The sequence below is a fragment of the Balaenoptera physalus genome (assembly GCF_965194825.1).
Source record: "Balaenoptera physalus genome assembly, chromosome: 9".
Lineage (NCBI taxonomy): Eukaryota > Metazoa > Chordata > Mammalia > Artiodactyla > Balaenopteridae > Balaenoptera > Balaenoptera physalus.
Window position 1 is genome coordinate 9199762 of NC_138888.1, and position 15687 is coordinate 9215448.

At 42.3% G+C, this 15687-nt stretch overlaps 1 protein-coding gene across 5 annotated transcripts in view; it reads right to left on the bottom strand.

The window, feature by feature from the left end:
* TULP4 (TUB like protein 4) overlaps positions 1-15687 on the bottom strand; it is a 236609-nt gene that overhangs the window by 159523 nt on the left and 61399 nt on the right. For 4 of the 5 annotated variants that reach the window (XM_082475533.1, XM_082475537.1, XM_082475535.1 and 1 more), the window contains one exon: positions 9614-11841. The exons of the other annotated variant lie outside the window; for it this stretch is intronic. In XM_082475533.1, the coding sequence (XP_082331659.1) occupies positions 9614-9865 (252 nt within the window). In that variant the 5' untranslated portion in view covers positions 9866-11841. The remainder of the gene's footprint in view (positions 1-9613; positions 11842-15687) is intronic. 5 annotated transcript variants of the gene reach the window in all.

The following is a 15687-nucleotide window of genomic DNA, read 5'->3' on the forward strand; positions in this document are numbered from 1 at the left end:
TATGAATTTGGCCATTGGAGGTAACTCCAATAAATGGAATCATATAATAATAATTTTAAAAAAGTGTGTGGAATCTGAGGGGCTCCAGGCTCAGTCTCAGCTCCATCAATTAGCAAAGGTGCAAGCTGCTCAACATCTCGGCACCTCAGTTTCCTCATCTATAAGATGATGATAAATAGGTTCAAAGTCCTAGAGCTGATGCCAGGATTAAACGAGGTAAAGCTCTTACAATGGGGCCAGTACACAGCAAGCGCTCAATAAATATTAGCTCCTCCTCCTGCCTCTTCTACTTCTATCACTACCTCTCCCCCAGCACACACACGCACGCACACACACACACACACCCCTCCTCAGGCTCTCAGGATGCTGACAGCAGGAGTAAATTCACAGGCATGCAACCGGAAGGGCCTTATGTAGAGAAACTGAACAACCCCAGTGAATATGCTTGGCTGCTGACATTTAGCAGTCAGCAACAAAACAGTTGATTCTCCCCCAGATTATCCCACAATAAAGCCCATCAGCTGAAATACCCGCCCCCCCCCATACACACATACACACAGAGGTGACAAAAAGCTTTCTAATACATTACTTTTAAACATCACCATGAAATTTCAGAATATCTGGGATAATGAGCAGATGTCAGTTTTTTTAAAGGCCACATATAACTGACTTAGAATAATAATATAATAATAGCCAATTTTACCAAGTCCTCATGATGTACTAGGCACTGTTGTAAATGCTTTACATACAGTAACTCATTTAATCCTTACAACAAACACATTTCACAAATGAGAAGATTATGGTACAAAGAAATTAAACAACACCCTTAAAGTCACAACACTACTGAGTGATAAAGCTGGGACTCAAACTGAGTCCAGCTTCAGGGCCTGAACTCTTAACTATTATGCTTCTCAGTAATAACTCTGCAAGTTTGAAGACTATGGAAAAATGCCTTCAAAATTCTGAAGGAACCAACCTAGAAATATATACCTAGCCAAACTATGAATCAAGAGTAAAGGCAAAATTGAGGTATTTTCAGACATACAAGTCTTAAAATTTATGATTTACGAATTCTGTCTTAGGAAATTCTGATCTAAAGATCCAGAAACATGCCTATTTCTGCCTCTTTGCTAGAACAGTTCTCTGTTCAAAATAAGAATTCATAAGACACATTTAAAAGAGCTGCTTCTCAAATACCCTCAGTTTGTAAGTGGCTACACTCCCGTCTCACTCATAACTCTGTTTCTCTGCTCATTATGGTTCACCTTCTCTTGAAGCAGTGTCTTACAGAAGGAAAAACACACACGCATGAATTCAAATCCCAGATCTGTCATTGCCATCATCTAGCTCTATACTTCGGACAACTTCCATAACATCTCTGATCCTCAGGTTCTTCAACTGTATACCAGGGATAATAAAACAAAGCTGTAGAGAGTTGTTCTGAGGGTTAAACAAAACAGTGGACATAAAGCACATAAAAAATTGTGGCCATATAATACGTGGCAACTGTCATCAGCAGTAGCAACATTATTTCCTTGCAAACCATATCCATTCTCTGACACGCAGGTCATCCGGGCAGGAATGGCTCTTCTTTCATCATTGCGGAGCCAAAGTCCAGCAGTCTCCAGCCTAGCGTGGCCCCTCAAGTATTTATAGAACCCAAAATGAGTACGTAAATAGAGTATGAAATACTTTAACATCACCATTTATATTTATATACACGGCATTCACTATTTTCAGAGTCCTTTCAAAGGCAGGGAGGAAAGACAACAGACTTGACACAGATATTAGCAGTACTCTGTGGAAATTTACTTTCCTGTATCTGAATGTTCAACTTCTTAATTGCTAAGAATATAGTTGGCTTCACACGGTTCTACTGTTCGGTGTGCTGCAATAGCTTACAGTATGATTGCAGATCAAGAGAACTATATAAAATCATGAGTTTAATTATGGAAATGAAAATTAATAGAAACTTATGTGATTAGGCTAGTAAAATGTTCTTCAAAAAAAAAACAAAAGTCCTTTCAAAAATATACTCTCATAGATTCTCACGACAACTCTGAAAGAAAGAAATTACTATTTCAACTTAACCATGAGTAAACTAAGGACATGAACAGCTTGGACACACCAGCTAGTTAAGTGGTAGAGCTAGAACTTCTTGGAATAGAGATACAGAAAAACAGGAACAGAGCAGGGAACGGACAGGCCATCACCACAGGAAATAAATCACCGTCCTCCCTTCCATCTTTCACTGTGATACCATAGTGGGTGACCACAAATCTACCAAAAGTCACTTTTTATGAAGAATTTAGAAGGAAGATAAAAGATTCCCTGTGTCTTCTCACTGGCTTTAATCCAAAATTTGTCAAATTTGCTCTCTGGAATTAGTGTGTGACCCTTAAATATGTTGAATCCTGTACAAATGTTTATAAATCAAAAGAAGTTTTCAAATCTCTTTTAAGTTTAAGAAAGCTGACCATCACCATGCACAGTGATGCAAAAACAAGCCCAGGCTTGGCAATCCACCCAGAGCCCTGGGGCTTCTAGAAAGGAGGGTGAACCAGACACACCACAGAGCATAACAGAAACCTGAGATTCAACTACAAGGGGAGATCATTCTTATAATCCAGAAATTCTCATTCTTTTCAGAATTGTGACCTATTTCCTACAGTATTTTTAGGAAAGAGAGAAGAAAACTAAAGTACATCAGATATAAATTAGAATACTTTAACAATACTTGAGAAACTAAATATACCCTGGTAAGCAGAGCCCTCCACAATGGGTTTACAACAGAGTTTAAGTCAAAAGATCTGTGAGTAGGGTTGTACAGCATGGTGTGAAGGAGAGAGGAAGGCATGTTTCAGACATCACTTGGAAGTCGAATACAGTGGGAGGCCTTGCTGATAACCGGATCTGGGAAAAAGGAAAGGGCAGGGAGGTTGCTGCACTGTATGTGTGACTCACTGGCCAGCCCTGGGGCCATCTCCTGAGACGGAGAAGACAGATGGAGGCTAAAGGGGCAGTGGGAAAAGGAGTTCTCTCTTAGAGGACCTACAGTTTGAGAAGCCTAGTGAGTGACTGATGTCCAATTCTGTATCTCATATACCAAACCGAAGAACAGAATCTGTAACTAGAAGGTGATGGCAGGTGGAAGATACAAATTCGGAAATCATCAGCATATAGGTAGATTTAGCACCAACTTGGAGAGATTATCTAGAAACAGATGCATGCCTGGGGCCCTCCAACATTTATTAACAATGAGGTGAAAATAGGCAGAGCCAGCAAAAAGGGTGGAAAGTAGAGGCCAGATAGGTAAGAGGAAAATCAGGAGAGCCTGGTGTCCCGGAAAGCAAGAGAAGATAACGTTTCAACTCCACTGAACGCTTCCAAGACAGCAAGTGCAATAAAGTGGCCTACGGGTTTAGCAACGTGGGGTCATTGGGAATGTGACCATCTCAGTGGAGTGGTGGGAAAAGAAGCCCCACTGAAGTGGGCTAACAAGTTAAAGGAAATCAAAATAAACGAATGACATTTTAAATACTAGGAGGTGAGGAAGTTAAGACACGCGAACAGACAATCTTCACTAAGTTTACCAATCTACACAAGCAGGTAACTGTAACAAGGCATTACCAAGGCAAGCACAGAAGTCTGTTCGGTGTACAGTGTACAGCCTGGGGTGGGGAGTGGGCGGGGGCAGAGGGTCAGAAAAAGCTTCTCAGAGAAGAAGAAACCAGATCCAAGAATCCAGGAGACACCATTCCTACAGTGGATGTGTCCCTGTAATGAAACAAATTCCACCAAACACGCATGAATGCCTGTCCACACTTAAGGGAAGAAAATCTCATTAAATGAAGAATCAGTGACTAACCTGTATGTCATCAATAATAACCGTAACAAATTGTTTTCTAGAAGAAAAACATTCCCAAGTTTTTCAGCTGTGAAACAGCAGATCACGAGATCTGACGTGCACAGTTTGGTCATCCCATGGCCAGAAGACAGTAAAATCCTGCAACAGTTCTTGACTAGAGTTTTTAGGGTATGTCAGGGTGGGGGCAGGGGAACTTGGCTCCTCGAGTGGAAGGGCAGTGAAGATAAGGTAACTAAGCAATGGACAGAGATGACTTAAACGTCAGCCTTCCCGAAAATGAAAAAACATAAAACTCTTCAGAGGTTGCTTTTCACGATTCCCTTAAAGGAAGATACAAGCTCATAATCATATACCCAAAATCCTTGCAGCTAGGTAAGTTTTGAAATTCAGAGTTTTTGAAATTTTAGGTCTGAAAACAGGAGACACCATCAATATATAACACCCCCAGCAGGGTCTGGGCAGCACCCATAATAAAACATAAATATTTCTGCAGCTGACATGATAGGATGATGACAAAAAATAGCCTCACATCAGTTCATGTCTTGCCATTAAATGAGTCATGCAAAAACTTTCCATTTTCAGAGCGCTTAGATTTCACAACTGTGGATAAGGGACCGCGAACTTACACCTAACACAAGCTTTAAGAAAATAAAGGTACGTTGAAGGAGAATGGCAGAGCTCTGGGATCCCATTCCAGCTCTCCTCCATACGAGCTGTATGAACCTAGGCAAACCAGTTAGCATCCATAAACCTTAGCTTTCTGACCTGTAAAATGGGAATAATGATATCTATCCCTAAGTCTACTGTGAAAACCTGGTACTATGTCTGGCCCTTAGCAGTAGGATGACTAAACATCCCAGTTTGCCTGTGACTTTTCCAGTTTTAGCACTGACAATCACACATGCTGGGAAACCAGGATGGCTGGTCACCCTACTTGGCAGGCACTCAATAAATAGGAACTATTCTAATATTAAGAATAGAAATTAGCACAGGGAACAATTACAATATCGTGTAATAAACCATAATGGAAAAAAATATGAAAAAGTATGTATGCATATATAACTGAATCACTTTGCTGTACATCAGGAACTAACACAACATTGTAAATCAACTATACTTCAATTAAAAAAAAAAGAACAGAAATTAAAAGTAAAAATACAAAATGGAAAAATCACATGAAATAGTTTCAGTAGTGAAATATCCATGTCACCAGGAATTATAATCACCTCTTTTGTGGTAGGCACAGTTCTAAAACAGCAGTCCCTGGTATGCACACCCTATACGATTCCCTCACCTGGAGTGTGGGCAGGTCTGACCTAATCAGATGTGCCCTTTTTCAGAGATGGAAAGTCAGACTCAAAGCTACAGCAGATGCTCTCCTGCTGGCCTTTAAGATGTAAACGGCCATGTTGTGGAGAGGGCCATGTGGCAGGAGTGGTGGGCGGCCTCCAGGAGCTGAGGGCCTCAGTCCTACAACCACAAGGAACTGATTTCTGCCAACAACCTGAACGCATCTGAGGGGTACCCCAGCTTCAGAGGAGCTCACAGTCCCTGATGCCACCATGAGACCCCATGCCCGGACTTCAGACCTACAGAACTGTGAGATAAGAAGTGGGTGTTGTGAGCCACCAAGTCCATGGTGATTTGTTACACAGCATTAGAAAAATATCTCTTATCCCAGGGATGCAAGGATTCTTCAGTATTCGCAAATCAATCAACGTGATACACCACACTAACAAATTAAGGAATAAAAACTATATGATCATCTCAATAGATGCAGAAAAAGCTTCTGACAAAATTCAACACCCATTTATGGTAAAAACTCTCCAGAAAATGGGCATAGAGGGAACCTACCTCAACATAATAAAGGCCATATACGACAAACCCACAACAAGCATCATACTCAACGGTGAAAAACGAAAAGCATTTCCACTAAGATCAGGAACAAGACAAGGATGTCCACTCTAACTGCTATTATTCAACATAGTTTTGGAAGTCCTAGCCACAGCAATCAGAGAAGAAAAAGAAATAAAAGGAATACAAACTGGAAAGGAAGAAGTAAAACTGTCACTATTTGCTGATGACATGATACTATACATAGAAAATCCTAAAGATGCCACCAGAAAACTACTAGAATTAATCAGTGAATTTGGTAAGGCTGCAGGATACAAAATTAATGCACAGAAATCTCTGGCATTCCTATACACCAACAACAAAAAATCAGAAAGAGAAATTAAGGAAACACTCCCAAAAAGAATAAAATACCTAGGAACAAACCTGCCTAAGGGGGTGAAAGACTTGTACTCAGAAAACTATAAAACACTGATGAAAGGAATCAAAGATGACATAAACAGATGGAGAAATATACCATGTTCTTGGATTGGAAGAATCAATACTGTGAAAATGACTATCCTACCCAAAGCAATCTACAGATTGAATGCAATCCCTATTAAACTACCAACAGCATTCTTCACAGAATTAGAACAAAACATTTTACAATGCGGATGGAAACACAAAAGACCCCAAACAGCCAAAGCAATCTTGAGAAAGAAAAACGGAGTTGGAGGAATCAGCCTCCCCAACTTCAAACTGTACCACAAAGCTACAGTAATCAAGACAGTATGGTACTGGCACAAAAACAGAAATATAGATCAATGGTACAGGATAGAAAGCCCAGAGATAAACCCATGCACATATGGGCACCTAATTTACGACATGGGACAATGCAGAAAGGACGGCCTCTTCAATAAGTGGTGCTGGGAAACCTGGACAGCTACATGTAAAAGAATGAAATTAGAACACTCCCTAACACCATACACAAAAATAAACTCCAAATGGATTAAAGGTTTAAATGTAAGACCAGACACTATAAAACTCTTAGAGGAAAACATAGGAAAAACACTCTTTGACATAAACCACAGCAAGATCTTTTTTGACCCATCTCCTACAGTAATGGAAATAAAAACAAAAATAAACAAATGGGACTTAATTAAACTTAAAAGCTTTTGCAAAGCAAAGGAAACCATAAACAAGACAAAAAGACAACCCTCAAAATGGGAGAAAAGATTTGCAAATGAAACAACAGACAAAGGATTAATCTCCAAAATATACAAACGGCTCATGCAGCTCAATATCAAAAAAACAAACAATCCAGTTAAAAAATGGGCAGAAGACCTAAACAGACATTTCACCAAGGAAGACATGCAGATGGCCAAGAGGCACATGAAAAGATGCTCAACATCACTAATTATTAGAGAAATGCAAATCAAAACCACAAAGAGGTATCACCTCACGCCGGTCAGAACGGCCATTATCAAAAAAGCTAGAAACGATAAATGCTGGAGAGGGTGTGGGGAGAAAAGGGAACCCTCTTGCACTGTTGGTGGGAATGTAAACTGATACAGCCACTATGGAGAACAGTACGGAGGTTCCTTAAAAAACTAAAAACAGAACTACCATACGACCCAGCAATCCCACTACTGGGCATATACCCTGAGAAAACTATAATTCAAAAAGAGTCATGTACCACAATGTTCACTGCAGCACTATTTCCAATAGCCAGGACACTGAAGCAACCTAACTGTCCATCGACAGATGAATGGATAAAGAAGACGTGGCACACATATACAATGGAATATTACTCAGCCATAAAAAGAAACGAAATAGTTATTTGTAGTGAGGTGGATGGACCTAGAGTCTGTCATACAGAGTGAAGTAAGTCAGAAAGAGAAAAACAAATACCGTATGCTAACGCAGATATATGGAATCTAAAAAAAAAAAAAAAAAATGGTACTGATGAACCTAGTTGCAGGGCAGGAATAAAGAGGCAGACAGAGAAAATGGACTTGAGGACATGGGGTCGGGGGCGGAGAAGCTGGTGCCAAGTGAGAGTGGCATCGACATATATACACTACCGAATGTAAAACAGTTGGCTGGTGGGAAGCAGCAGCATAGCACAGGGAGATCGGCTCGGTGCTCTGGGATGACCTAGAGGGGTGGGATGGGGAGGGTGGGAGGGAGGCTCAAGAGGGAGGGGATATGGGGACATGTGTATGCATATGGCTGGTTCGCTTTGTTGTGCAACAGAAACTAACATGGTATTGTGAAGCAATTATACTCCAATAAAGATTAAAAAAAAAAAGAAAAAGAAAAATATGTCTTTTAAGAGAGCATCCAGTTCAAAATTACAGGGGTGTGTGTGTGTGTGTGTGTGTGTGTGTGTGTGTGTGTGTGTGTGTGTGTGTGTGTGTGTAGTAAGGACAGAACAATCTGTAAACCGAAATTCCTTGCATAAAACTACCTTTTTTAATATGAAAAGTTCAAAGCCAAAAGAAGTTTCTTACACAACTGAAACTTTTCATAGATTGATGGTAGGGGTATCAAACGGCACAATCACTTTGGAAAACTGTTCCTGGCAATTCCTATTAAACCTAAATGCATGCCTACTCTGCAACCTGGAAACCTGTCATGAGTGCACAGATCCACAAGAAGGCTCGTATATGAATGTTCAGAGCAGGTTTCACCAAAACAGCGAGAAACTGGAAGCATTCCAAATGCCCACCATTTGAAGAATGGAGGAATGGAAAAACTGTGGTGTCCTCCTTCAGTGGAAAACTAGCATCAGTTAAAAAGAACAAACTAACAGCACACACGACAGGGATGAATCTCACAGACACAATGTTGAGTGAAAGAAGCCAGACACAAAGAGAATAAAATGAATGATTCCACTCACATGAAGTTCAAGCACAGGCGCAACTGATCTGTGATGACAGAGCCAGAGTCTGGGTCACCTCTCAGTGGGGTGTAGGGCCTGGGAAGGGGCAGCAGGTACCTGTGAGAGGTCCTGGAAATGTTCTACACCCTGATCTGGGGGAAGGTTACATGGGTGACTGCGTATGTAAATAATCTCTGAGACGTATGTATGCGTAAGGTTAATGCACTTTACTGTATGCTACCCTTCAAAAATATTCTTCCCCTTTACAACGACTAACCAAAAACCATCTAGTGACAATTTAAGGTGGATTCCTCATAAGAAACTAGTGAACAGTGAAGCACAAATACGGTTAACACGCTACGCAAGTACACCTCTTCTTGTAAACCCACTGTTCACTAAATGCTGGTTGAAGGCATTTCAAAGAAAATGACCATGGTTATGTTTCAGAAGCCCAGAGGAATCTATACGCATGTATACATAGCATAACGTCCTCAACAGAATATACCCCATAGATGTGAAAAACCATGGCTCTTGTCCAATTACTCCTTTCACCTCTGTCCAATTAATTCCTTTGTTTACCTCCCAGTACAAGAATACAAGCTAGGTGTTACACCATCACAAAGCATGCAGATGTGAACTGCACGGCCAAGACAGCACCCCTTCCATGGCCTGCACTGCCCGTCTGACACTGGGGCAGTGACTCTTTGCCATGGATACAGGCGACCATAAAGGCTCAGAGCGTGACAGGCAGGTTAGGATCGTCTCATCCAACCTCACACCTGGTCAGAAAGCCGCCCTGGTGTCCCTGCCAGGGGGCAGCCCACCCACCGCAGGGAAAGGAGGACGAGGGACGCTGGAGAGGTGACACAGCCCGCCGGGAACTGTGTCTCCCACTGGGACACACACACAAGACAGGGTTCACATTTGAAAAGTCTCCCTCGGCAGCAAGCCTGAGAAACTGGAATTCATGCGGGACGGGCTCAAATCCACTGCTAGTGACCAGAACAAAAGTGAAGCAGAAGCCCGCTCACCTCGCTATTGTGGCCCCGAAGGTTGAAGTTGATTCTCTGCGGAGTGTTCCTGTCCCGGCGGCAGTGGCTGGAGGTGAAGGTCACGCCAACAACGCCGCGCCCGTTGCCCGTGGCCAGCCAGCCCTCCTCGTAGTAGCGCCTCCTGCACACGGGCTTCTCCTTCTCACTCTTGGGGACGCGGCCCTTCCAGGACAGGCAGAGGATGTTGGAGTCGCTGCACAGGACAGGCCCGTGCTCCACCGCTGCATACATACTTTTTTCTGAAGAACCGTTTTACTTAAAAAGTAATGCTGAATGCCGAAAAATTGCTTTCACTGACAGATCAATGTTATTTTTGTGGTTGGCTTGCGCTGTTTTCCCTGACCCCCTTTTAAGACTGACCCGGTTCTAATTAGAAGGTCAGTATTTTATAAAGATCCACCAAATGCATAGTGAAAAAATTCCTCTATAAAAGATGACGGCAGTCTGCTAAGAAAAGGTAATGCTTAAAAACAACGTAGGGTCCATTTTTATTTTCAAGTCCTCAGAGGAAGAGGGGGCTGACCCTTTGGAGAAAGAGCATCGTTAACAAGTGGTGATAAAGAAACTGAGTGTTCTTCTTTTCACTCAACTTGGTTCTTCTTATTCAGCCTGAGATTCCAGTTTAGTGTAATGCGATTCCAGAGACAAAGGGCTGCAAATACATAGATTTCAAGTAACTTAAGGCTTTAAGAATCCCTCGAGCTGGAATCTTCTCTTCAAAAGCTCACATGCAGAGACAGAACACATGGGGATCATCTCCCTTCTGAAGCCACCCTCTGGCTTGTTTTCTCAACTAGACAAATCTCTGCTGCTAAAGCTGAAAAAGATTGCATAAAGGGAAAAAAAGGCACACAAACCATGCAAAACAGACCAGAGTTTGTGCAGACAGCAGTCCAAATTTTAGGAGAAGAAAGGACTCTTTCCCCACTGTTCAGAACCAGAAACCTCCAACTTCAGAGCCCAGCCTGGCTTCCCAGCAGGTGGCTGTGTCCCCGGGGAGGGCCCCTCTGCAGGCTGACGCACCCCTCGGTGCCATAGAGACGGGCGAGAAAGCCCCTTCCCTCAGCAGAGCCAGAAGGCTCTAAAGCTCTCACGGGAGGGAATCCAAGTGTGGGCCCCCAGCGAATCCTAAATACTCCTGCTGGCAAACGGGAGCCAAGCTGGGCTTCAGGCTGTGTCTCCTCCCTTCCTACCCTAGTCACTTCTCCCCTTTCCGCTCGTAAAGATTACATACTTTTCCATCTTGAAGGAAAAAAACTAATTTCAGAATTAAGTCCATCAAGTAGCCTTCCTCTTATATACAAAGATTCCTGGACTCAACACAGAAGAGAATCCCTTAAAACGGAAACACAGGTGAGAGTCAGCTTCTTCCCCACTGTCTCCCTACGGAGTGACCACGTTCGGCTGATGGGCCCTTTCCTGATCACCTCCAGAGACCGTCTCCAAACGCCACGTGTACAGTCCAAGGAAAGAAGCTTTACTCTGATGCTCCTTGATAATTATTTTGTAATTATCAGTTTCAACTGCTACCTTAAGGTATTATCCTATAGGTATAGGAAAGGAAAAGGGAAGTAATAAATTAAAATTTCTGGAATACAGTTAACTGAAAAAAGGCAAAGGAATCAGTTCACTGTTCAAACTTGTCCCATCATACCCTAACTGGCTTTCCTCCAGTCATAACCACACAGTAAGAGCCACTCTTCAGTCCAGAATTTTCACCTCTGTCCAAATCACCAGACCCACTGAAAAATAAAGTGCAAAAAGCACTGCATGCTCCCATCTGCGATGCTTGAAATCACACTTCTCCCTCAGTCACCTTCTCACTTAGTTCCTTCTTTAAACTGGAGAGGTATTTTTGAGGCTTGATCTGTGCAAGTTTTTTTTTCTTCTTTTTGCAAACCTTCTTTACCCGTGAAGACCATATGGAAAACTGGCCATTAGTGATGTGTTTTTCTCCCCGGGCTCCCAAGCCCAGTGGTGTCAAGTTGCTCCATCTGATTCTTAAATTAATTTTCATCAGTTGTAAAACTCTTCAAGTGCACACAAGAATGAGCCTGCCTTCTCGTGTAAATGTGTATGTACAGAAAGAAGGTTTTAAATATACATAGACATACACTCTTCAACTGGCACACAAAACGTCTGTTTTCCCAGTCGTTTCAGGAACCATGGGATTAATCACAGCTTGAAGGCCCTGGAGTCTTACAAATCTGTAAAACAAAATAGGACATAAAAAAAAGAACTTTAAAATACTGAAGAATAAAGATTCTAATACATCTTTTTGCATGAACATATGAACATCATATAATAACATGATAATCACTGTAACTGAAATCAGAGACCCATCTGGACACCTGCATGTATCAAATGGAGCAACTGACCGGTAAAATTTGAATAGTAAAACGGTGCTCCTCGCCAACTTACAGACAACATGCAACATGAGGAGTCTCAGTGCCAGGTACCATTTACTAAATTTGCCAGCAGCTGTGCATAGTGAATGAAATAACACCTAAAACTGTCCTTCCTAGGACTGTGAGCCCTGAAGGTGCACTTTTACCATCCAGAGGTCATCATCCTGAGTTAAGCAGGCATCTTCAAAAAGGAGACAGAAGAGACTCAGGCAAGTTATCTGAATTGATGTTTTCACTTTCAGTAAAAAATAATCCCTGAAGACACAAGGCAGCAAAGGCCTTTAACTGCCGGCAGGTCACAGAGCAAGGCACAGCTGTCTTCTCGGCTTTTACGTCGTCTACTAGCAATACAGTCCTAGAGAATCTACCTCCAGCAAACCCACCCCCTCTTCCTTCCTGCTGTCTTCAGTCCAGGCCCGCATCACACCCGCAAAGACACTGGACAACTTGAGCCCTAACTCCCCCGCACCACCCCACCTTCCAGAGGACCCTCAGAGCGATCTTTCTAAAATTCAAGGCTGCCCCAAGAGCCTGGACTGTTCTCGCCCCGCCCAGGCAGTGCCCCCGAGAGCTAGCTGAAACGGACAGCCCAGCCCCACCCCCAAATACCTGACACTGAAGGTCAAGGGCTGGGCCTCGGTATCTGCATTTCTAACCAGTGCTGGTCTGGGACCAGCTTTGAGAACCACTGGCCTATGAGATCAAGTCCCAGCAAGACCCCTTAGGATGTGATTTCCACCCGTCCTCTTCTGCCACAGCCCCCACGTCCAGCCTGCACTGCAGCCGTCGCCCTCTGGGCACTCCCTGAACCACGTCCCCAGGTACCGGGTCCCCCTCTCCTTCACGTCTCCACGCCTGCTGCTCCTCTGCCCAGCCAGCCCACACCCCCCTGTAACCCCCGCCGAACACCCCCTCTCCCGTGAAGCTTCCCAGAGACTCCGTACTAACCCGCGCAACAGTCTTCCTCTCGCTGCGTCCAGAGGCTGGGGGCCTACCCTCCTTGTCCCTGGCACGGAGCTTAGCACAAACAAGTTACTCAGTAAAAGTCTGTAAGAGGATGCAGGCGGGGGCAAGGCAGCAGCTACAGATAATTTCCTGGAGATACCCTAATTCAGATGAGTCACAGGACATACACTTCCTATGTGTCTAAAATCAAAACAAATTCTCCCAGGAAGCACTTGTACCCGAGGGGAAAAAGTGAAAACAAATGCTATAAAATTCAAATTATGCATGTCCTTCCTCCTGAAATTCTAATGCCACTGTATAATACTCCCTTAGTCCCTACCCTGGCCTGGGGACGGCACCACAGAGGGGAAAAGCAAAAGCAACTTCTCAAGACCCAGCAATATATACACAGGGTTTAAACTATTTAAGAGCATAATCCACGATTACTAAAGCACCCACATTAAACACGAGAGTGTAAACCATCAGTTCCCTCACACCGTCCTGGACAGAGAGGGGTCTATAACGTCAAAATTATTCTCAAAATAAAACTAAGACATTATTTGTCTTCTTCACCGCGTTGACAATTTCTATCAACGGTGCGAAAGCAACAGTGGGTCACACTGCCAGCTCTGTGGCACAGATCAAGGCCCAGCACCAGCCAGCACCAGTGCTCATCAGATTTTTTAAAATGCCAGCTTCACTTAAGAATGTTCTTGGGACTTCGCTGGTGGTCCAGCAGTTAAGACTCTGCGCTCCCAGTGCAGGGGGCCCAGGTTCGATCCCTGGTCAGGGAACTAGATTCTACATGCCGCAACTAAAGATCCCGCACGCCGCAACTAAGACCCGGCACAGCCAAATAAATAAATAAATATTAAAAACAAAAAAAGTGGGCTTCCCTGGTGGCGCAGTGGTTGAGAATCTGCCTGCTAATGCAGGGGACACGGGTTCGAGCCCTGGTCTGGGAAGATCCCACATGCCACGGAGCAGCTGGGCCCGTGAGCCACAACTACTGAGCATGCGCATCTGGAGCCTGTGCCCCGCAACGGGAGGGGCCGCGATAGTGAAAGGCCCGCGCACCGCGATGAAGAGCGGTCCCCGCACCGTGATCAACAGTGGTCCCCACTTGCCGCAACTAGAGAAAGCCCTCGCACGAACCGAAGACCCAACACAGCCAAAAATAAATAAATAAATAAATAAAGTAGCTATAAAATTAAAAAAAAAAAAAAAAAAGCTCTTAATGCAGCAGTAAAAATTATTAATTTATTAAATCTCACCCCTTGAGGACATGATTGTTTAATATTCTGTGTTTCAAACAGTAAATACACACACAGCACTTCTGCTGACTATGGCACTACAGCGGTAATCCTGAGAAAAAGCACTTGTGCTGTAGTTTAAGTTATGGGCTGAGCAAACTGCTTTTTCATGAAATGCCATGTTTACTGGAAAGAATTAATGACAAATTATGGTCATTTAGGCTTGGGTCTTTGGCAGACATTTTTCTCTAATGTGAACAAAGTGAGCTGTCACTTTAAAGAAAACAACTGATGGTATTTGTTGCTGATAATAAAAGTAGAGCTTTCAAGTTAAAATTAGAATTGTGGGAAAACCAGCATCTATCACTAGGAGCCTGATAGCTCCCCAAGATTTAAACACACTCTGCAAGCAAGAGAAGGTGATATTAATAAATGTGAATTTTTGACAGTATATTTCATAGTGTGTCAATATTTGGAAGATTCGCATAATTTGCTGAAGCAATATTCTTCAAATGACCAGTGAATGATGATACCAATTATGCTTGACAGAGCCATTCAAGGTGCAAGAAAGACAAATGGATTTTAATATAACCAAGTACAAAAAATCACTGATATATTTAAAATTCCACATTGCTACTAACCTTTAAGAAACTACCATTTGTTGAGTTTTAGTACAGTATCAAAGAAAAATATTCATGATTAGCTGAAAAGACTATTAAAATACTCTTCCCTTTTCCAGCTACATATCTGTGTGAGGTCAGATTTTCTTCAGACATTTCAACAAAAACAGCATATTGTAACACTGAATGCAGAAGCATATACGGGAATTCAACTATCTTTTCAATAAGTCAGGCATTAAAGATATTTTACCAAAATGTAAAATAATGCTACTCTTCTCAGTAAATTTTTTAGTCAGAAAATAGTCATTTTTCATAAAAAATATATTATTTATAACATTTATAGGTTTATTGTTTTTAAATGAATTAGTAATTTTTTTTAATTTCTCTGTTTTAATTTCTAATATGGTAAATATCAAGAGCTAACACCCACATAATCAAAAGCTCTTTTCGGACTTCAATAATTGTTGAGAATACAAAGGGGCCCTAAAACCAGAAAGGTTAAAAATCACTGACATATGCTGCTAACTCTCCAGAATATAAGCCTTAAATAACTATTGAAATAAAGTACATAGGATAAATTTCCATAGTAAAAGCACAGACAAAAGTGTTTCATTTTATATATGCTGCTAATGGTTTTTAATCAAACTTTTAAAACTACAGAGTGCCATATATGCGAGACAAAATAAGGCAGATCATTTAAGGAAAAACGACATGCTCCTTTATTATTTCTCAAATGGATAATGGATATAAAAATCTAACAACAAAAAAAACCACTATCATAGTCTCCTAATTACTGAAAGGCTGGTGCCTATCTTAGTGCTACCATT